The sequence below is a fragment of the Aspergillus tanneri genome (assembly GCF_003426965.1).
Source record: "Aspergillus tanneri strain NIH1004 chromosome Unknown AapTan_2_pilon_pilon_pilon, whole genome shotgun sequence".
Classification (NCBI taxonomy): Eukaryota; Fungi; Ascomycota; class Eurotiomycetes; order Eurotiales; family Aspergillaceae; genus Aspergillus; species Aspergillus tanneri.
In genome coordinates this window covers 2636133-2659868 of record NW_022984629.1, presented here as the reverse complement: position 1 = coordinate 2659868, position 23736 = coordinate 2636133, and the positions used below count along the sequence as shown (strand labels likewise).

The following is a 23736-nucleotide window of genomic DNA, read 5'->3' as shown; positions in this document are numbered from 1 at the left end:
CAATCCACGTAACACACCATGGTATAACCAGGCTGGGAGGTCCGTCAGGAATAGGGTGTAGGGTAATGCATATTGTGTTACATTCCAGTAATGACATGCATGCCAGCATTGTAACCTGTTGATGCATTCAGAGCTGGCAAGATTTGTTGTGTTACATTCTAGTAAGACATAATACGGCAAATTAGATTGGGAGGTGGCTTTTGTACCCACATCCCGCAATGTGAGACCCCACTTCCCTTCTTGACAAGTACAATTAACCAATGAAGGCCTATTTATGACTGCGGAGATGCTTGGCAGGAACGAGGGCGTCACTAAGTAAATTCGTAGATCAAGAGATATGTCTGATTATATGGGATATTGGTATGGAGGTGAGAATTGAATGTATTCAGAAGGATTTTTCTACCCAACCCCTCTATGAGGAGTATTGGGTATATATATTCGCATGATGTCCCAATATGGACTAGCTTTATTCTGACAAGATATAGCCGCTGCCAAGACCACTGTTATTATAAGGCCCTATGAAAAAGCGTGGACACGATACGTAGGGGGGAAACATTCTCCAAGCAGCTAAATATGCTGCCATAAGTCTCTTTCCTGTTTCAGCAAACCTATCTGTAAAGGGAATTCTAAGTTCTGCTAAACTGGATAGATTATTTTAGTGCACTCTTCATGTTAACAGTTTCCTTCAGTGACCAGTGGCAAATACTACAGGATCAGGGAAGAGCGGCACCTAAAGAGTCAAAGAGTAGTCTCAGAAGGAGGGAAAGTGTGCTAGTTAATGCCGAGTCAAATAATGTAGCAATTAACTGCGTCGTTGAAATATTAATACCAAATATAATATCTAATCAACACTCTTATTACCATCTTCGTTGCTGGGGCCATGCCCTGAACCTGTGTGCTAATGCCTATCTTTGCGGACACGAAGCTGAATCCTTTGAGACTGAGATACTTATTAATAATACACTTACAAGGGAACAGGCAGAGCTGCCTTCCTCGCGGAAACAAGTCCTGCTGAAAAGTTATAGCCTTGTTTTCTTTATCATGGAGTCCATAGTAGCGCGAGATATAGCAAGGATTGAAGTTAGTTGTCAAACCAAGCCTCCAACTTATTAAGAATAGCTTAACACATTAGAATTCAATCTATTTAATAATTAAATATAGGCACTTGCGATGAAAGACCGCATTCTCCTCTTTATTATTCGCAATAAGAAGGAAAGAGATGCTAAGAAAACGACTTGATAATAAGGATCAATTAACCCTCGAGGATTGGAGACTAACCGACCCCGGAGACCTAGCCCAGGGATCGGTTATATATTTAACAACGCTGGAAACAACAATTCCAAAAAGAACATCAGTAATAAGGAATATCTTTTATCATATGATCAAGCTGTCATTTCAAGGATTTGTAGGAAATTACGATATGTAATGTATTCAGTATTGCATTTCCTAACTATAAGTAGTTTTTCTAAATTTATTCAAAAAATGGAGGCGGGAGAAACAGAGAATTAGTTGGTAACTGGTTATTAACTAATTCTGTTCCAGTTCCTAAGGGCAAGCTATTCACTGGAGGTGGAATAGCACCCTAAGAAAGTGACAGCAGTGTAATTGCTTCATGTCTTGCAAGCTTCCTACCATCAAAGTTGTAAATCTAATTGCCGTTGATGATGGCGCTAATTTATGCTGATTTTAGAAGCAACCTGAAGAAGTGAAGAGCCTCTCCGTCTAGATAACTGGTTAGTAACTGAATATACGCAGGTTTATAACTACTTTAAGCTTACCTTGTACGTCGTTGCCTAGTGTGGATTGGCCTTGCGACCTTGAACTAGACTTGGATCTAGATGTAGATCCTATATGAGACGAAAACAGAGAACCTGAAGCGGTATAAAGCTGTATAGGTTTTTCGATAGTATCAATCGGAGCTTGTAATAAGAAATTCGATGATTGTCGATGGCGTTTTTGCTCTATATAACTACTCAGCAACTGGTTAAAAACCGGTTTTGAACCAATTATACTTATATTCTCTGATCAGGCTATTTGCATACCGCTGGGCAATAGTGTCAGCATAATAGGAATGATAAATATTATATTTATTTCGGCTTAGATACTAATCCTCATTTCATGAATCAAGCTGCTAATCTCTATTTAACTAGTTCGTAACTAGTTAACAAGTAGTTAAAGACATACCTTTCTACAGATGTAAAGAAAGTTGTTTCTCCCACATATATCCCTTCTGATGCAACCATTTTCCAGCATTAATATAAGATATGGTCTTTTAAAATATATTAGAATCCATTCTAGAACAGAATCTATTAAGACCAGCTATAATAGCTAGTTTAGCTTTATGAGCTGCCCATTGTTTGAATCTCTTCATTATTTTCATAAACTAGTTAAAACCCAGTTAGCAACTAGTTCGCAAGTACTTACAAATTAATTAAACACTTAAGAAGTTGCTAAATTAGATTATAATATTCCAATTGGCTTTAACAATCTGATAAACGCTCCTGATAGAAAAGCCGGAATTATGGAGTCAACACTTTAAGGGAAAAGTATAAGAAGGCCTATCGAACCTGCACATTAGGGCATCTTACAAAGTCTCGCCCTTCCCGTTCCCGTTTCCCAATCAGCTCTATATTAAATATACCTTGAAATACTCTATTTCCTGCAAGACGTTTCCTACATTTCACCTAAACATCTTCAAGCCGTGGATCCCTCCTCAAACCAGCTTACTACCACCACACAAATCCCTAAATTCCGGCAATCCAATTCCCAACACTCCTCCCCCAAAACTTGGCATGACTGCCTCCCAAGTACTTGCCTACCTCACCATTATTACGGCGCTGTACAACCTGACTATATAAAGCGAGAACAGTTCCCAAGGACGTTGTCCTTGAATACTAGTCTTTTACTCCTAATTCAGTGGTTTTCTCAATCGAATATTCCCGATTGGGTGGGCCGTGACAACCATTTCCCAAGAATCACCTATCAGCGCGGCAACTGGCCGAGGGTTGCGTACGTGTATATCGCTAGTACAAACACTCGACCATGTACACCACGTTCGGAGAACTTTAAGCAAGGACAATATCCCACACGATTCGGCATATCGCATGTCGAATTGGTCTCCAATTCCACCGTGACTTCCACCATGACTTCAGAGATATCCCCAATGTTCCGACTGAGCTACCCTTCTTTCGGAGATGACCCAGGGATGACTATTATCGCCCAGTATATCAAGCTCGGACAATTAGCTTGGAAGAGTTCTTCCAGCTGCTAGATGTAGAGAATAATATTCCAATTGACCCAGTAATCCTCGCCGACGATGGGCTCTGGGAGGCTAAAAATCTGCACCAACCTGTTCAACAAGATAGTAGCCTTGTTATCCCAGGGACAATTTGTCCATATCCTGAACCTACACCCACGCTTAGCGACGGACCTGAACACTACCGAGGTTCCACTAAAGACCCAGGCCGCCAGGATGGTAATATTCAAAAAATCGATCGCTCTCACAGCCAGGTCCATCGAAGATATCACTCCTCTTATTACAGTAGCGAAACTAGCACGTTATTCTCTGATGTTCAGGGCAAGAATTTTACCGCGGAAAATAGCCAATGCCCCGCAAGCAAACACAGCCATCAGCCCTACGGCCTTCGAAACGGCTTCAAGCTACCTCTATATCCCCTTTAAATAAAAATACCTTCACCACCCTTTGTTCGCACTTCATGTCTGTGCCACTTGATAAACATTTGCAATTCCTTTCTAGGCTGTTTGAAGGTGCACTGCAACGTTGTATGTCTGACTCTTTGTCTACAACGTGTGAGGACAGAGATGTGTGGTCAACCAGTCGCTCGACGAACCGCATTGGACTTGGCGGACTCGGCGTGATTACAGCGAGGACTAGAACTCCAGGAAGGGACGAGATACGACTTGGTCAGAGGTGACAAGGTTATTCTCGGAACAATATCCGGGAAGAGGCCTTAGTTCAATCCAAGTATACTGGAGTTACGACCCTTAAAAGATAATTTAGAGTAACATTACACAGGGCACAGGTTAAAAAGAATAATGTACTTATCTCTTTGGCTACATAGAGTGAACAACTGCAGTCACACATCCAAGAAGCTTTATGTTTATTAAACGTCATAGGATTTATATGTAGCTGATCAACTGCTTACTTAAGTTCTGAGTTCTAATATATTTGAATAAAGGTCCTGTGAATTCTCCCTGATAGGGTGTTCGAAGGCATATTAACACTGGCGAGCACGAAGTGGATATTGGCCTCGGTGACTTTGAGATTGCAAGTAGCTTTGATGAGAATGGTTTGTGAGGGACTGTTGGTTGCCATGCCTAGAAGGGGAAGAAGAGTTTTTGAGAGTGTTGAAAAACAAGAGTGGAATCTACTTTGATCGGAGTTGCTAGATGCTTCGCGGAGCAATTTCCTGGGAGAAGCAAGAGGTGAATTCCATCAAGGTGTACGGGAGCTCGAAATAAGTGAATAGTGTTTGAAAATGGTCTTTTTGCCCGTTTTAAGGAGCCTCATATGTGTAAAAGATTCTATCGGCTACGCCTTTAACCGGCCTATATTTCCTCATTCCCGGTCACTGTATCTGCTGGTCTTTACGCCGCTTGATTGTGGGAATGAAAATTGCTATAAATAGGCTTCTCGTTCATACCGACTGATATTTATGCCCCGTTTCCGGTGATAATTATTATGTCCCTAGGCCCGCCACTCGCGCTTCTTCCATCGGTATACAAAACACGTTCTAGACTACCGACACCACAATATTGGTCAGAAAGCATGCTGTCCTCTCAGTGATAAGCAAAACAAAAAAAAGGAGCATCAAGTTCTAGCCACATACACCCATTATAAAACGGCTCCTCATCGTATTCTGGGTCTCGGGATTGTGGTCCACAACATCCAAGATATTTTTATCTCCGTGCGGTCCTGTCCACTGATCATAGCCGGTCGTCTCAGCGGTTCCGTGCTCTTTGGATGCCAAGATAGATCGAAGACATTGCTCATCAATCATCAAACCGTGCGGCGCCGAATCGCTGACTGAAGTATCTAGTCCGTGCCTTGTTGTCCACTCTCGGTGCTTTTTAAGGATGACATAGGCACCGACACCTTCTAGCTCAGGATCCTTAGTAGTAACATTGCGGTTACCTTCATAGATAAGCTTGCATGCATCCAACTGCTCTGGCAGTAATTCCCGGTTACGCGGCTTGACTTCGTGATAGAAATAACAATTAGGCTCGGCCAGGGCTGCTGTACAATCTTCCTTAGATTTGTCGGTGGTCCAGTAAACAAAATAGCACCTGGGCTACTCCCGATCACGGAATCCCAATGCATATCGCCTGGGGAATTGTGAAATAGATGTAGACCCTACCAGCTCCTTCTGTTTAAATCGTTTTCTCGATCCCCGCGCCACTCATCAGGTGGGAATTCAGGGTGGTGCGTCCATGGCGCGAGCCATGATTTGTGGTGGAATAAAAAGCCATTATTGTCCGGAGAGGAAGGTATAGTGGAAGTAGGTGGAGTGTCTTCTGACATGATAAGATTTTATTAACTTACATCTATCAATCGTAGCAAACGGACGAGGGTTTAAATATTTGCTGTAAGCAGATCCCAAGAGCAAGAAGGAGGTGTCTCTGTAAAAGCCATGTAGCTGGCTAGATAATCAATCAAGCACTCTATCAACTCGGAGAATATCCCCGTACCCAAACCCCCCATAAAGATATACCCAAGCGAATCCATCTGCAACGAACGTAAATGCTCGATCAGCTGGACACAGAGATTCACCTTGTTCTCGTTATTAGGATTCCTCGACGAAAGCTGCCTCTGCCTCATCTCATGGATACCCGCTCCAACGATATCCCGGGCATTTCTTACAGTCTAATTAATACGTTCCTAAAAAACCTACGCCAGCAATCCTCTAATTTAACGTCCTTTCCGGTAACCGCCTTGTACGCTTCAGAAGTTCGGCGGAGCTTGGTTGTAATGCTATTAAAAACAATCTAGAACCGTCTCCAGATATTGGAATTGTTCTGGTAGTGGAACACAACGATAATTCTGCGCATGATATTGTCAGTAAAGACCTAAAGGCGGATAGATAGTGAAAGACGCTGTATATTTCGCAACATTTGTAATATACAGCGGTAACCTTCTCTCGATATCATTCTATCCCAGGAGACAGGACATTCCGAGTCTGGACCCGGGGGGGGGAGGGGTTAAGTCCCCAGAGCTATATAAGGATTTTATTACCTGTCTCTGTGCATTGGGGTAGAGAGTTTGTTCTACTTAAGAGTAGGAAAGCATCTCTATTATTCATGCTACCAAGCTCTTCCATAATGCAGTTCAGCGGCATATAGGATTCGTTCCTCGCGGCACAGAGTGCGAATAAGGTCACAATCCACATCGCATTTGGGGTCGTTCTGCCGCCATTCCAGGAATTTATTAATTAACTTGATTTCTATAACATGTTCCGCTAGTTGAGACAAGACACGTAAGACACAGCACTAATGTAAAAGGGAAGTCGACTGACTTACTGTTTCAAGTGTGTGCTGTCAGGGATATTCTCGCCTTCCCATAACAACGTCTCGCGAGCTCGCGAGTTTACACATGTCTCTCTTCGGCCAAGATCACCAGCCCGCCTAGCAGCGGCGGCCAACAGGGCCTATTGAGTATCCCCAGGGTATACTGAGTGGGTGTATGTGATCTTATATACCGTGCTATTTTAATCCTTACATTGGAACGTCAGCATTTTCGCTTTGGTGCGTTTCTCAAGACGAACGAAACATCTCGCTGTTTTCGCATAAAGAGTCAGTGAGAATACAGTTAGTAAAGGGCTGAAAGCTTGGGCTCACCTGCTCGTTGCATTGGACCTTGCGCCGAGTCAAGACAGGATCTTGCTCTGCAGCATCGCCATTACAGAACTCTACCTGGTCATAGGGTTCTTCTAGACACCAGATAGTTCTGTTAGTACCACCTACCATTTCGTTCCACATGGCTGGGAACTCAACAATGTATTTGGCGGTTTTCCTCGGGCCATTGGGTTTATGTTCTGGATGGGTAATATTCGAGTGAATCCAGGGCAACGGGTCGTCCGCACGTAGATTAAATATTCTTCACGACATCCCATGCACCAGCATACGCCTTGTAGTGCTCGGTCTTGCTAATTGAATATAGTTCCAACAGCTCTGTAAGGTCATGGATTAGTATATACAATACGTTTAACAAATAGCCTACTGCCCGCTTCTCCAGCGAGCCCTTGAGCATGGGTTCTTCGGCGCATGATCGGGTCGACGGCCAATTCTTAGTCGCCTTGGAAAAAACCTGTAGGCGTGCCGATGGAGCTTCGACCTCAGTATATAATGCAGTGTCACAGCAGTACGCCCGGGCAATGCTTTTGTAGCGGCCGCAATTGTAACTGCCCATGGCCACGCACGTTAACCCGAGGCTTATCGTCCCCTGTTGGTAACAGTACATATCCACATCAAGTATACAGCAAAAATTATTACTACGCTATGATAACATTGTAATGAATGAATAAGAAATGTATCATAATTTAATAAACGTCTCCTCTTCACCACTCGTCTAAGAAGAGCTTCTTCGCAGTCAGCCTTTCCTCAGGCAACTAACACAGGAGGAAAAGCATCTTGCTATCGGCCTCAAGTCGAGATTCACGGCTCTCTAGAGGTCGCTCTGGGATATCTATTGGGCCCTCCAATTACCTGCAGATATATTAAGGACTGTCTAATAATTTTCCCCGAGAAAGTCGAAGTTCACTTGCCGTTCTTGTCCCAAAACTTCAGGCACTTTTCATTTCGTCTAGAACTCAACTGGGGGTGCTCCCAGAAGAGAAATAATTTCCCAAGGCGCTGGGCGTGTTGATGTTATTCTCAAGAGTTCGATTCCTGAAAAATATGTACTGCTCGAACAATATCCATGCCTACCATGTACAAGATTAGTAGATATTATAACGCCCAATAAATGGTTTTACTATCTAACCCAAAGCCCATATATCGATCTTATTATCCCAGTACATGTCCAGCATTGCTTCTAGCGCCCTATATATACTTGGCATGATGAGGCTGGTTTGGTCCCCTTCAGCTAGTCAGGCCTCTCCAAGATCGGCGAGTATTGATTCGCCGCTTGTCAGAGGCATCGCACGAGTGGCGTAAATTTCTTACTAGCGCAATAAGGACAATCTGAAGGGCAGGTCGAAGGAGGTTTTCTGGCAAGACGTCACCCTCAAGACAATGTATATAATCGCGACACAAACTCATCTGTTCCAAGAACCCAGGCATCATCTCCGGTGCCCATAATTGCCACAGTAAACTCCTTCCCTGGAAATGAACCTTCCAACAAAAATATCCGGACACATTGGGGAGTCAGCACATGTCTTGGAGATGGTAGTACACAACTCGATTGCATTGTTTGCTTGATTAGCTCCCATAATTCCATCTAATGAGCCTTCGGCAACTAGTTTTGCAAACAACGGATAGTTTAGCGATTTAGCATGTGGAGAGCGCTGCAGTTGCGTCTGTACTCAGTTCGGCGTCAGTTCACCCCTTTCTCGAAAGGTTGGATAACCGCAAATGGTGCCGTTGGCATGCCGTAGTATTCGAGAACCATCTATTGACCAGTTCAGCAAAAATTCCAACCAGTAGATTATGTTAGGGCAAGGAAAGGAAGTAAATGTGGGAATTAGCCTTTGTTTTGTCTTTGTCAAGACACAACGCCATTATTGCCCCTCACGTAAAAGTAAACGGGATCTGGTATTTCAAGGAGCGCAGGCACCTGTGCTTCTCGAGCCATGTCATGCACTCTCTCAGCAGTATTGAACACCACGTCCATGTTTCACCGTCGCCAGCAGCGAGCCTAGCTACAAGTGACTTGTAGTCAGGGATGAGTAATACCTCGTGACCATAGCCCCTCAACGCACTTGCGATATGTTCTGCTGCTGAACCTACAAAGAATTTTTGGCATTGGGCTTTGGTAAAGCCGAGAGCCCTATAAGTGGAGCGGAGCTCGTGTACCAGCACAATCTTACGTTTATCCTATGTATTCATTTTTGTCAACCTTATATCGGGTGAAACCACTGAACCAAGCAGCAAATGTATGGTAGTCCAAGAAACGACAGTTGTGAACCTACGAAGTTTCGAGCATGTAATTGCTCATGATTTTTGAGTGCTTGCTATTCGCATAAGTCTTCGTAGCTATATGTTAGCATTGAAAGTATAGACTTTCGGTGGGCATTCTTCACGACAAAGATGGATCATCTTATACAACAGACAAAAAAAATACATAGCGGCTTCCACGTGAACCGTACAGAAGAGGGCTGGATTATTAGCAACCACATTTCACAGCTGAAATTTGAGACGGTGGAATATGTGATAGGTAGTCATTTAGTTCGGCTTGTCAGTTTAAACCAGGTGGCCCTCTCTCCATGGTTCTGGTTACGTCTTAGCCCAAGCTCCACTACGTCCTACTTACGGTTTGGACTATTGAACATTACATTTCGGTATCTCGAATGGTGCTATCTGGCGCACTCGTCAAGTGTCGAAATGAAATTTCCAGAGATTTGCACTCTGCAGATTATTATGACCGAAAAGCGGAAGGAGCATTGGAATATCAGTACGACCTTGATTTGATAGCGAAGAATATTACGAGCATGAATATAGGCTGCAGATTGATAACAGCTACAGGAAACGTGGATGAGAAACATGCAAAGGAGAGAAGAGCCGACGTCCGCTGCTGAATGTCGACCCAAGCAAGTTGGGAAGACCTGTTTCGAAAGGCCGTAGAGTTAGTCGTGCAAGGGCCCAGACCCGGTTTTCAGGTTAATTGCCGATTAAAGCTTGCCTTCCGCCCCAATTTGCTTTAATTAGCCTCAGCCATTACATCGATGATGTTTAAACGCGCTGCACCGGGTTGTTGTCTATACTCAGTATTTCTGTGAAACCCACTCAAAAGGTATAGGAAGACAGTATCTGCATGTAAGACCAAATGCATGTTGGGAGGCAGCCCTATGCTTATATCTTCACCGCAAGCATTTGGATACATCAGGATGCATATGGTTTGAAACTTGGATTTCCCAGGCTTGACCAAGAGTACCCGAATAGTGTGATCTACGTTCGTTGAACTATGGTTATCTAGTAGGGATAGCAGCAAACAGAGCAGCGGACAACAGGACATCTTTAAGTAGGAAGGAGATAGCAAAGCAGAGATGGGTTTGGCCTAGAATAAAACACCAGGACTGGGGTAAAAACCACAGCTCAATTTGCGGCCTCCCTTTTACAGTGTAATAGTGTGGTCTCCGCTGAGTTGAAGATCGAGTATAACGGATGATGTCAACATTTATCTTTCACTCGCGCCCGAGACCTCAACTGTCTTCCGAATGTCCACAAGGAGGAAATGGTTTGTATCTGCTACTATTATTTGGGAAGAATAATCCTTATGGATAGAACTTGCGGGATTTAGGCCGGAATAAGTAATTCTGGTCACGCTCCATACTTTTATACTTTATTGGCTATGGATATACATTACACGTACTCGAGGTTGGCTTATTAACCTTAAGGATATATTTAATAAGTAATACGAGTAATCACCGTCGGACGTACATTGTACAGTCCCCGTTATGTACATCAACAGGAAAAGAGGGCTCTGCAAACTCTCAGATAGTAGATTACGTTTTGAGTATGCCCATTTAATAAATGCATTTGGTAGCTTGTAGCAACCAAGGAATTCAGAGGACATGAATGATGCGTGAATAGCTTCGCATAACATTCAATACTCTTCGTAAAGCTACTGCAGCACCTTCTCTGAGATTGGCGCATCCATATGACAAGGGAATCTAGTAAACGCTAGGACGCAAAGAAGATGGCAAGCCTACTTATATAGTACTTAGTAGTATATCCAAATAGTCAATCTAACTATACCAGCATCCCTCCATCCTTCGTTCCTTCGCAATCTACAATATTTTCTTGGGCCTTCCTCGGAGGACAATACTTCAGAGCTAGAGCAGTATTTTGCAATGTTTGCACTCCTTCAAAGGTGACAAAAGCATACATCGAGCAGTAGGTTGTGCTATATTGACTTACATACAGAAAGGCCAGAAGTGTCTTCGAATAATTTGCAGTCATAATAGCAATACTTTATTTGTATAAAAATATAGGCAGAGTAAAAATATCTTCTTCCCTTCTAAGTCCCAACGCCATTTCGCCCCAAGTCCTGATATGCGTCACATGTACATACAGAGAGTAAGACCGTTAAATCTCTTCAAAGGCAGTCATAGGCATAAATCTTTCAATCATCACATATGAAAGTATTACTTTCGTCATGCCTTTTTTTTTTTTTTTTTGGCTTGTCTTTTATGGGCGGCGCCGGTTCCTTACTCGCTTTCATCACTTCCCATTGCCCCATCATCGATAATCATCTCCACACCTTTGATAGGATGAAGGAGCATCGGTGGTAGGCACATTCTGCCCTCTCCTGCTAGTTCTTCTTGTTCACCTCCATCGTTATCGACCTTGTAGCCTAGCCACCGTTTCCAAAGATTCGGCGAGAAGCCAGCAGAATAAAACCAAGTTGTGCCTCGAAAGTTGTGTTCGCGGTCCCCGAAAACGGCTGTCCGAGCACCCCCCGAGGCCCCGTTACGGCCAGCGTTGAACACACCTTCCAGATACTGGGTAGGCCACTGGCGATCTATATATACCGAGTGTGGAACATACACAGCTTTAAACCCGTGATGTAGTGCCGTAGACGCTGGCCACATTTCCGAGAACATAGTATGACGCTTGGCAATGGTCTCTTTGTGCATCGTATGTAGAAGCTTGCGGGACAACCTGGAAGACGTGATAATGGCCGCACGACGTGGCGGCATGCCTTTCTCCTTGCTATACCCTGTAACGTCATCTCGAAGAAGCCAAGTTGTCCCCTCAGGGTCGTAGAGGGGATTGAAGACAATCAAGTCTGCCTCCTCACCCACCCCCCACTGATACCGATCCTTGTCTACCGTTGTCGGGGGAATCCCGTCTCCCTCTGTCTCAAAGATGTCACGCTCATCAGGTCGCTCCGGGCCCCATATAGGTTTGTCGCCCTGTTGGTGAGGGGCTTTCTTGTCGCCGGGTGACAAGCCTGGACCGGGTTTGACAACGCTCCACATGTTGTTCGGGCTGTTGGTGCCAATTTCAGTCTGTACCCGCACCATTTGCCGGAAGTCCTCCCAGGACCCATGGACAGATGGGACGTAGAAACGAGCGTTCCTTTCCCAGAGACCCTTTCGCGGTTGTTCCCGCGCCCAACTAACAACCTTATCAAAAAGGTGATACCAATGACCCGTGTACCGGGCATCCATTTCCCAGTTCCAGTAATAGTCGTACTCAGGGTGCTGATAGGCAAAGTACTGCATGGGCATATAGGTGCTGCGATACACTCCATGGACAGGCAAACCGCGGGTCATCGTCTCCTCCAATCCGGGGTACAGAAGGGCCATCTGTCGTTCCGACCACAATATACCCATGCCACGGAATTCCTCCGGAAGAGCGTCAGTCAGCACGCGCTCGTAGGTTTCATCATCAGACCAAATTTGCAGGTTCTCATCTTTCACATGAATCAAGAAATAAACTCTATATTCACATCCTGAAAGCATAGAAAGCTCTGAAATCAAAGAGCGCATGTACATTATATCATCTGGGGTATAATGGTAGTCAAACCATGTTCGAATTACCACCGCCGTACGAGGCAAACGATCCGTATCGTTGGAAGGCGGTTTCTGTTGATCATCTAATGTCGCTGCAAGTTTATTGCTGTCCTTCTGAGATCCAATTGGCATGGAGAGGAATCGCTCAGGTCGCGGTTCAGGAAGATCCCGAAATCGATGGTTGTTGATAGCCTGACAACGATTCTGAGCAGCGGCCCAGTCCACCCGGCGGAAATCAACAGGTGGGAAATCTTCCCAGACTCTCTCTGCGCCCTCACGATGCCCCTCCAAACCGGCGCCAATACCCCCCTTTCTTGCAGTATACCCCAAGCCATATGGGCCGAGGCGACCAAACCGATCAAAGCAAACATCATCCTGAATTCCTATCATTTCGTTGGAGCCCATGGCAGCATCGGGGAACCCACGAGGAATGCCTGGATAATGATGCACCATAGGGATTTGCAAGGTTCCTTCCTCATCCAAAAAACAATCTCGTTTTTCTCCGTACTTTGCGATGTATTCTGGTGACGAGTAATCCGGGTAAGGGTTGAACACTGAACTAGAGAACGACAACAGGTTTTCATCTCGAGCTTCAACGCCAGTGTCATTCGCACCAGTATTTAAACCCAGTGCCACTTCCTCCATGTTATTGCTTGGGAATTCAGGCACGTTATCCTTGCGTGAAACCAAGGATCGAAGGCCGCCGTGGTATCGTGTTAAGAAAGGGAAACTCTCCCATTGCGGCGGCTTCGAGACAGGCTTGGGAAGTCCAACATCCACCTGCTTAACGGTTGAAGTCAAGGTGAATCGGAAGAGTATAATAATGAATATTATTAATGCTAAAAATAACGCAAGACAGAGCCGTCTCATGATCCGGTTAGGGATACGATAGAAGCCCACGCCGACCCGATTGCGTCTTATTGTCGGGCCACCAAGCATGGGACGATAGGAGGCGGCGGACGTAGATGTGGCGGAGGAAGAAGCAATGGAGTCATCTCCACTGTCCGAGTCAAACGAGGTGTGACTATATTGGCGGTAATGATGCTTATAGCGTGACGGTTGCTTCTCAACATCTATTGTAGCATCGTGACTATTATAGGTGTGGGAATACCTCCCCTTCTGAGCAGTCATAGTTTAATGATGTATAATATAAGCATCGAAAGGCGAAAAAAGACGTCACAAAGTATGTGTGCGGCACGAGGAATGTTCAGTGGAGCAGCATCAATGTTTCAGATAGTCCGATGCCAAAGGATATAGAAATAATCTTAAGCGGAGAGAGTAGACAAGTCCAAAGCACACTGATTACCCAAGTTATGTTAGAATTCTCTCGACCTTGAAATGCGACGTCGAGAATAGATCTGGTGGACGCAACAAACAATAGAGGTGGAGCTCCAAAAAGAAAGGGAGACTTCTCACCCTCAATACCCCCGATTCACCGAGACTTCCACGGCTAATACAGGTCCGCAAACAGCGATTTGAAGTGGATTGTTGGATGAGACACTCAAAGCGATGATGAAAGCAATATAGCCGCAACAATAACCCTGGCAACTATCGATTAGTATACCCAGGCGTTGCCCAAGAGATGGCCGGCACTAAGCACTAGAGGGAACCGGGCCGTCTTGGCATGAAGAGAGACGAGTCGAAGAGTGAGCAGAGATAGAAAAGCATTTACTCCAGAGGCAAAGTAGAACGGTTGGAGCATATACAATAAAAGAAAAAGAAACAATGTACTAAGCTGAGGAATAAAAGTCGTTATGGGTAGGAAGCATCGCAGTTTCCATCGAAGTACTAAATCCCAATCAGGTAAACATCCTTAGTACACCAAATCTGGATTAGCTGCCAAGACTATTAGACTAACTGTTTTCAGACATGCCTCTTTTCCCTGTTAGTATAACTACAGCAATGTTATCAACAATACTATTCAACGCAAATGATCCCGGATAGTATAAATTTAAGGGTTGAATTTAATTATATCTAATTCATGTGAGCCTGTCAGCGGGATGAAACGGCAATATATCAGCAGCGTCTCGTCCACATGGCTCTTTTGTGTATCAAAAACAAAATTGCTTGCAATTCCATACAAGAGGAAAGCCAACTAGTGGCCTGTAAGTTAAGAAAAAAAATCTCATATAAGCCAGTAAACTTCAAGGAGCCTGTACTGTCAGTACGTACTTGCTAAATTCTCATGGAAAACATCTTTTCAGAACATTCCGAGAATAACTATACAATTCCATCCTTTTTCCATCCACTATGCTTAAGAGATATGATAAACATACACTATATTCAATATCTACAACACCTCCATTCGGCACAACACCAGAATTCCTAAGCACAGATTCAATCTGGCTTAAAACCAAGTATCCATCTTCAGGCACACAAAAAAACCACAGGACTTTCTGGTACATAAAGTTGGGTGCGTAGACCTTAAATCCCCAAGAGAACATATCTTCACATCATTTCCCAAGAGTAATCGTGGTATCGTTGTTGTATATCAGCACCATGTCTTTACAGTGTGTTCCCACATAACACCCTTCAACGCTGCAAATGTTCCTTAGAGAAGCTTAAGAGAAAAAGTGTCAAATTCCTCAGTATGCAATAGGCAATAAGGTGATCGCATATAGCACTGATGCATGGCCACCCGGAGATCCATCTGCTTAATGCAGCAACTTTGGGCTGGTCAGCTCTGTGTGCCAGAGAATCTGCTTTTAGCTGTATATTATATATGCCAGCACATAACTGCTGTAGAAAGCATAGAAGTATGGTAGGTGCTTATAGCACAAAAAGTTAAAAGAAAAGTGAAATAATAATTCTTAGAATCATACAAAATGTGATCTATCAACCACTATATTATTTGTCGTGCGCCACCTGGTTCAGACGCGATTGGTGCAGGGAAAGAATAAGAGAAAGATCTGTGCTTTTAGAGGCCAAGGACAGAGCAAACCCAGCTATCCCAAGATTAAATTTTCTCTCTCCCGTTCTTTACTTTGTGAATACTCTTGTATTTCAAGGCATGGTCGCCTTTAGACTTTCAGCCACCTCTTTCTCTCTGGTTCTTTGCTATAACAATATCTTTATATCTTATAATCCTAACGTAGCCAACCACTATTGACTGGAGGCTTTCAACTTTGTTTTTCATTGTTCTATCCAAACAATTCTCTGTCCTCGTTAGTGATAGGTGATAGAAGAGATGTGTTAGAGATGCTCTTTCCGCTATTCCCAAATAAGTATCCCACTGGCTAACCATACCCGATATGGAAAACCAGTGCCATCCAGGACTGGGTGGAGAAATGAACCATTTCCAATGCCCCACTAGTTAATCTGTAGGAGTATAACAGGCTGCAGGGAGATATTTGGATTCAATGGGAGACTGCAAGGATGATGAGGGCATCTTTTTATTAGTTGGTTCTGAGAATAGGGTCATGTATTCTATGGAGAGGCCCGTTGCATCCTGGTGGACAGTCTTCTCCCGACTAAAGTACTACACATGCATATGATCTGTCATAGACCCTCTACTTTAGTGACATAAGCCAGATTATACGAACACGATCGTTAGGCCTCAAGAGTCGGATAATAATAGCCCCACAATTTGAGACTTAACAAGGGAGATAACCATCCAAGACGTTGACATCACAATGACGGAATCCGAGTATCTCTTGTCTACAATTCAATCCCACCGTGAAAGCTTTACAGAACATACATATTCCATCCTAATTGGGATGAAACATTGCAGGTCTATGCAGGGTCATTCGGTTACTTTTATTCTCCGAATCGCCCGTTGATTGGCTACACATTCCATCCACAAAAGCAGGGCTATCAAAGGCGGACCCGAGAACACTCAGACCCGTAGAGGTGTCACATCGTGTGACCCTATCAAAGAGAATTGAAAAGGAATCCATGGACTGCGTCTGATTGTCCTAGGTCTGTTCACTCTGATCCCTACCTCTCCCTTCGAAAGCTGTAAAAGTACGACCATTTAAGGAGCAAACATGGTACCTCCCCAGTATCATATCCAACCACTACATGCCTAGGCATAAGATAGGTAGAACTAACAGAAGGAACAGCAGACATCATTCAACTGTGATACAGGGACCACCATACCCACCACCCCTTTCCAATTCCGAGTCGACGTCCTCTGTCTCCTAGTGATCCTCATCCCGCTCACCTTCCACCACGTCCGCAAAGACTACCATGCCTTCCTCGCTCTCGGACCAGGTGGCACACCCCCCACACTAACAGGCTACCTGCGAATATGCGTGCTTCGTATCCTAGCCCTCCGAAACCCATTTATACCACCATCTCTCCCACATACTCTCCTTCCTCAAACTGGATATCTCCATCGCAGCCGGCTCGCCCAGCGGATTGGACCCCGTCCAACTATAGCGGGGATCGCACCCCAGCGCCAGATCACTCAGCGAAGCGACAAGCTCATATATCAAGCGTTGACGACTGGAATCCACCATCTCGTTAACGGGAACCGCGACACCCTATGCGCAGGTACCTCATGTTTTGAAAAACATAGCACGGGTATATTCTGCAGGAGGAGTACTATCGCGCAGCAGCAACAACGGAGTCGGATCACCTGCGATGGGGAGGTGTGCCATACGCATCCTATTGATGGCAGCTTGCATCTGACGCTTCATCCGGCAGATGTGAAGGTTATTCTGGAACGGGGATGGGGCCAGCGCCATCCGTTGGCCTGGGCGGATTGGTGGTGCTGGGTGCGGTTTGTACCGTCAGGTTTCGTCATGGTGTATGCGCCGCGGGATGCGGATGAGCTGGAGACAGTGTTGGAGATTATTCGTGCTGCTGCATGGTGGGTGAGCGGAGCGGAATTACAAGGGTCCGGGGGTAGGATGCAGAAAGAGTGTAGGTAGTACGATTTAAATGCATGGGCTAGTAGAGATGGAAGAAGGCTACTCCGTCCACTATGAATACAGTAGTATCTTCCGGGCCTCTCGCTGGACGGGGGTCATTGAACGATAATGGAAAATCACATGCACAGTCTACATTTTCAGGGAAACAAATCAAATGCACCAAAATACATGGAAGCTTCGAACGTAACCCGGCTTCGGTGGATCATAAATATCACGTCTTGACTGTAAGAGAACACAAATAGAAATGAAAAAGAGATGGGGGGTTTTGAGAGCACAAAGGAGTATTCGTTCGGATCGACACCGGGATGAAAGAGAAAAATAAAGGCTAATAGCATAGAGGAATGAAGAGCCGTTAGAGAACATACAAGCACCACCAAGTAGCATATATCCCTTCCCTATGCGAGGGGTCTGTCTCTGCCGGCCCCGGTTTCCCCATCCATCATCCCGAACTCCCAGTCAACAATCCAGGTATTCTTCCACTCATCACATTAGAACAGTTTAGTCGCGGTTGACCTTCCGCAAGGTTTCGGCGAGCCACTCCAGACCTTCGTACAGACCATCTCCGGTGGTGGCGCAGGTGGATTGGATGTACTAAAATCAATTGTATTAAACTGCTGTCCGGAATCCTGGCCATAACGGAAATACAAAAACTTACCCAAGGACGGCGGGTGAGGCTTTGCAGACCAAGCTGCTGGGTGATCTCGGCAGGGCTCATAGCGTTCTAAAGAGCAGAAAAAGACGCGTCAGTATCCATAAAGTCGCACAGCCGATGTGAGGAGAGGGGAGGGGGGAAGCCTCCTACCGGCAAATCTTGCTTGTTGGCGAAAACAAGGAGGAGAGCATCACGGAGTTCATCTTCGTTCAACATGCGCTGCAACTCTTCCCGTGCTTCGACAATACGGTCACGATCGTTGCTATCGACGACGAAAATGATACCCTGGGTGTTCTGGAAGTAGTGTCTCCAGAGAGGACGGATCTTGTCCTGACCACCGACGTCCCACACGGTAAATTGAATGTTCTTGTATTCGACAGTCTCCACGTTGAATCCTTTTCCGAAGATACTCGTCAGCCTCTATATGTTATATGTATATCGGGATAGCTCCTCGCGCGACGAATAGGCACCAATCCAGCGGGCCGAAAACAACGGGGGAAGGATGACTGACCGATTGTGGGGATCGTGGTGACGATTTCACCCAACTTCAACTTATACAGAATAGTGGTCTTTCCTGCAGCGTCGAGACCGACCATCAGAATACGCATCTCCTTTCTACCCCATAGCCGGTCGAACAGCTTCGAGAAGGTGAGACCCATGTTGGCGGTGGCGAAATCGAGTCGAGGTCTTGAGAAGATGCGATGTTAGATATGATCAGTCAAACAAATAATGGTGCTAGTAACGAGCCCCTCGGTGGACCGTCTAACAAAGCACACTGATCCTGGGGGGATCGGAGACCAACAGTGGTGTAACTTGGGTGGTGATGGTGAGATGGGGGGCAAGTGGGCAGATTTGATTGAGGTGGAAAAAGAAGCGTGATCACGCCGGGGAAGAACAATCAGGGGGGACTAGTGGGAAAGGGTTGAACCCGTACACCGGAGACAAGGCAATACGACGAGGGAGGAGGAAAGAGAAGGAGGGTCACCAACGGCAAGCAAAGAATAAAAGCGACAATGCCGACTTACCAAGGAAATGAAGCCGATGGGAGAGAGAGAGTCGTTGATAGAGATAGCGGGAGAGTAATCAAACAGGAGGTCGTATGGAGCAGAGACACTGTTTTTGTCGCTGTTGGAATTTTTGGGCGTAAAAATGCCAGGTCGAGAAATTCAGCCGCCGGCGTAGCTTCCGTCACTAACGAAACCACAACAAATAAAACGGGCGGAATACAGGAGTACGGTAAGTTTCAGATCGATCTATATTGAGGTATCCAGTTCGATGGGTTTACTTGTCCAGAGCAATATGGAAGTAATTAGGGTGAGGTCCGGATATCAGTCAGGAAAAAAGGACCATTAAACAGTGCAATCCCAGCGTACCGTTTGTCCCCTTATAACAGTGCAATGGCCGATGCCTGATTTCGCCCACAAAGAGGACACGGTGTTTCCCGTACCTTTGGCCTTTCCTTAGTCAGGATGGCGACTAATTAGTTAGTCCACCTGCGATGACAACCACTAATTTAAGGTAGATACTAGGTACCCTTTCTACAAAGTTTGTCGTTGTGTCTACTTCCGGAGTTCTACGTGAACAAGCCATTTCCTCCCTGTATGTAGTTCCTCGGCAGTGTCTACTAGTTAGTCCCATGCATAGGGTCCCTCTTCTGTTCCTTTCTCTCGCCCCTTCCAAGGCCAAACCAGAAAGGCCCAGAGGAACCAGATTCCACCCGATCCTCCCGCCCATGATAGGCCCCCGATACGCTTGGAAGTGTCCCCGTTCCAGTGGATCTAGAGGTGGTTGGAAGCTCGGGGCCACTGTCTGTCGAAACATCGATCACTCTTCATTTTCATGGCTATCTCTGGCCACTTGTCCAGACCCCTAGAAACCTACCGATTCATGTAGGAGGATAATATATTCCTATCGTTCGGAGCGCTCGAAAGTCATCGATGTACTCCCGAAAAATGTACCAAATTAAAAAAAAAAAAATTGGAATCTACCGAGGGACCACTTAAAACCTACGCGTCATTAGTATTATTCATCCTTTTTCGAGCCAGATAAGCCACCCGACTTCATGCCCATGTGACAATCGTTGCCACGTTTTCTGATGGGAATGATACGCACTCTACACAGCGCCCGTTTAAGGTTACTGTAGATACTACATTACTGAGTAGGTGGTAATCTCAGCATTATGGATTCGTATTCTGGCATCAGTCCTGTCACGTGTACTTTCGAATACATATACTAATCTACATGTCCAAATGCTGATGCTCACCTAAGTTCATATCCTATCTCGCTAGCTCTTCCACCTCTATCTCACGAACGGACGCCCGGATGCTCGGGAATTTCCTTCCTATGTGATAGCCTCTCCCTCGAACTGCGGAAAAAGGTTCGAGACAGTGACTGGTAAATGGTCTTGCCTTCAATAGTGTCGCTGAGATACCCGAACAGTGTGAGCATCACGATAGATAGAAACATGATCACTCCAAAGCTAGCCCAATATTCGACGGTTGTATACACATGCTTCACGCCTTTGAGCTCGGTGGAAAAATACCCGGTCATGAGACTGACCGGCAGGAACAGGATCGTCACTTTGGCGAGGAGGACCGTGATTCTCGTCAGTTTCTCGACCGCCTGGGAGTCCTTGAGAGCAATAAGGTTGAAATTCTATAATCTAGGGTTAGCTGGTAATGTCAATTCGGATGCGGTAGGACACAGTACTAGAAATGTCAACGACTCCTTCTCCGTGAGACAGGTATCAATTTCAGACAAACAGTAAAGTTTTATGCGGTCAAGCAGTCTCTCAAAGCGAGCTACTGCAGAAGAACTCAGGTGAACGCCAACGGGCGTGTCAGGAATGCTTGAGAGACTGAGACTGCTTTGGAGCGTCAGCTGTCGCAGGTCCACCATGTCATGGTCTCCGACCATGTGTGTAATCGGTAGTGGAGGGCGATGTGAGCGGTTTTCATCGCGGAGGAGGCGCTGTCGTTGCAAAATACGCATCATAATAAGTTCGTAACTCTGATACAGTCGCTTTAGAACAGCCAAGCGTCTGCCCAGCCAGTGTAGCTCGTTCACCAGGTCGACATCCGGCCTTTTTAGCATTCGTTCTCTCTACAATGTGTCAGAACGAGAGATTGGGGCATTGAACGGTGGCTCTCACCAGTTCATCAAGTTCTACTCCATAGGCATGCTCGCGTTTTGCCACCAGTGCATAGGTTGATATCCAGTCGTCAAAGATATAATAAAAGAGCAGACTAGGGCCATCCTCTTGTTTGATACTCGCCTGATCGGGGTCACTGCCGTGAGAAGGCCGCACCCTGATTGTTACCAAAGAGTCACTCTCAGATGCGGCAGAATGCTGTTTTGACACCCCTGAAAATATGAATTGGACATTTCTGCGGATTACCCCTAGTACAGACTTCAACTCTTTCGGTGGTGGTCCATAAAGGCCCGGAAACGGATTCTCCTGGATCGAAACGACCGTACCTAGAAAAGTCAGTGTTGAGTCTTTGAGGGTGCTCAGCGCGATCTCACCATCATCGCACAAGATAAGCCATGACCATAGTCGTCTTCCATCAGGAAGGCCTTTCCCATTAGTTGAATCGTAATTAGACAATACATAAAGGGAATTGTATCCAACACAAGTGTCTTTGTCGTGGGTCAGTACAATCAATAAAGACAAGAGAATAAGGGGGCTAGTACATCTCTGGCCATGGTCGACGGAGCAAAAGTGCCATATTTGATTTACCACATGCGCAAATGTAAGTCCCCTGAAGGATGCTACCGTCTGTATCTTTTCCGGATCCATCACGTCCTTCAAACCGGGTGCTTCCTCAAGATCGTCCATGCGGGAGACATGAGGCAATCGATTGGTGCTCGGACTTTTCGGCAAGTTTTCTGAAGGCTGAGAGGTAGTCTCTTTTTTTTGACGTTCCACAGGGTCAGTACACATCATTCCTTGCAACCGTTCTGAGACGCCATAGTGTCCGGTGATAGCCTGCATCGGTCGTCAGTTTACGATAGCAGGAAACAGAGTTTCATCCGACCTTGATGGATTCCTTCTGCACTTCTGGGTTCCAAATGTTACTGAATCTTGTCAGCGGCACGGACTCTAGTCATGCCCCAGCGATTGGCTATGCATCTCACATCCATCTTGTCCCAAAGCATTTTGGTTTCTAGAAGTAAACACAAGTTAGCTGGTACGTTCATATAACAAAAGGGTTTCCCTATTCACATACAGGTTTCCGCAATAACAGCGCTATGTCATTTTTGTTGAGATTCACTGCGCACCAGGCATCATCGTTACCAAAATCCAAGATGAAATTCTGCGTTTGTGACGATTGAAGCTGTCCTAGGTAGATTCGGAAATGAGTTTCATCATCGATGTCGTGGAATCCGTTTTGGATGGTCGGACAGCCAGTGAAACTGGAATAGTAGTCGTGCGGAGTCTGTGGATATGGTAGTTGCGAAGAATCGGTCATGGTCCTATCACCTGGGTAACTTGCAACTGTGTGGTCGTATCCTAGGAAATTAAGAAACAAGGCGAAGCTCCAGCACTGTAAACACGAGGGTAAACCAAGAAATATTTCGAGGGCGACGAATGCAACGACGGAGCGAAAGGACAATCAAGGGATCAGTGTCCTAGTGTACGGAGTAAGCAGTTAAATATAGGCAGCTAGCTCATCGCCCCGATCAGCCTCGTGCTTCCCCTAGGCTAGTGACAGCGGTCATTTGAGCGTTGAGAGGGAAGCTTAGCCGCCGGGAGTGCTGCAGATGACTAGGGCGAAACACACGAGAGGTGACAATCCCTTGGTCTTAATTCATCTTCCTACACTTTTGCCTGCCTAGTAGCCAGGATATTTTTTCCGTTGATGCAATGCTATGGTTTCTCAAATGTACATTGTTAGATTGCCAATTTATCCCACGCAAAAGTATATATTTTAGCACGTGGGGTTAGCGTACTCCACCACCAGATCGCAGGATTGTCAGTCTCCATAGTACTAGAATTCTAGGAAAAAAAAAAAAAATCTCTATAGGCAACTTGAAGAAAATAACACATACACAAATCCTATGTAACCAAATCCCAGGAGCTTTTTTTCTATAAGGTAGTTTACGACAGCGCTAACAGGTTGACTGAAAACTGCAGCCATAGTGAGTACCAGCAAGGCTGTTCATAATACTGGAGAGGCCATCAAGTGCTAAGAATTGGAATACTGGAACCGGCTTACTCAAAATTGAGCCTCTTGCTCCTTGACGCATTATTCTATCTTGATGCCTTACAATGGGATTATGTAGACCAGGAGTAGTGCCAGATTGTGGCCTGATATCCTAGGCCTCAACACATTGATTAGTCAGACAATTGTAGTGACTTAGGGCAAAGCTAGTCCTAACACAGCTAGCTTAATGCGACACCCACAAGCGGAGACGTGATTTTCTTACGGTGGCTACCGCCCAAGGCTCTTTTTCTCTCGTCCTTGCACCGATATTCAACGCAGAGCCACACCATAAGGATTTGAAAACGATT

General features: G+C 45.5%; 5 protein-coding genes across 5 annotated transcripts; 1 reads left to right on the top strand and 4 right to left on the bottom strand.

Annotated features, from left to right (window-relative positions):
- Positions 1-6745: 6745 nt before the first annotated feature.
- On the bottom strand, positions 6746-7426 carry ATNIH1004_000860 (uncharacterized protein; the record flags this gene model as incomplete). The annotated part of the gene is made up of 3 exons (XM_033565564.1): positions 6746-6793; positions 6856-6947; positions 7135-7426. 3 exons carry the CDS (start codon positions 7424-7426, stop codon positions 6746-6748), a joined length of 432 nt encoding a protein of 143 aa, XP_033431321.1.
- A 3958-nt stretch (positions 7427-11384) lies between these two features.
- On the bottom strand, positions 11385-13826 carry ATNIH1004_000859 (DUF3405 domain-containing protein; the record flags this gene model as incomplete). The annotated part of the gene is made up of 1 exon (XM_033565563.1): positions 11385-13826. One exon carries the CDS (start codon positions 13824-13826, stop codon positions 11385-11387), a length of 2442 nt encoding a protein of 813 aa, XP_033431320.1.
- Positions 13827-16681: 2855 nt separating this feature from the next.
- On the top strand, positions 16682-17678 carry ATNIH1004_000858 (uncharacterized protein; the record flags this gene model as incomplete). The annotated part of the gene is made up of 3 exons (XM_033565562.1): positions 16682-16684; positions 16757-17543; positions 17596-17678. The coding sequence occupies 3 exons, from the start codon at positions 16682-16684 to the stop codon at positions 17676-17678; spliced, it is 873 nt and encodes a 290-aa protein (XP_033431319.1).
- Positions 17679-18067: 389 nt separating this feature from the next.
- Positions 18068-18880, bottom strand: arfA (putative ADP-ribosylation factor; the record flags this gene model as incomplete). The annotated part of the gene is made up of 4 exons (XM_033565561.1): positions 18068-18160; positions 18225-18290; positions 18372-18616; positions 18733-18880. The coding sequence occupies 4 exons, from the start codon at positions 18878-18880 to the stop codon at positions 18068-18070; spliced, it is 552 nt and encodes a 183-aa protein (XP_033431318.1).
- Positions 18881-20525: 1645 nt separating this feature from the next.
- ATNIH1004_000856 (uncharacterized protein) lies at positions 20526-22693 on the bottom strand (the record flags this gene model as incomplete). Its single annotated transcript, XM_033565560.1, has 8 exons — positions 20526-20876; positions 20931-21323; positions 21373-21698; positions 21747-21860; positions 21915-22209; positions 22259-22298; positions 22359-22387; positions 22451-22693. 8 exons carry the CDS (start codon positions 22691-22693, stop codon positions 20526-20528), a joined length of 1791 nt encoding a protein of 596 aa, XP_033431317.1.
- Between the last annotated feature and the right edge of the window lie 1043 nt (positions 22694-23736).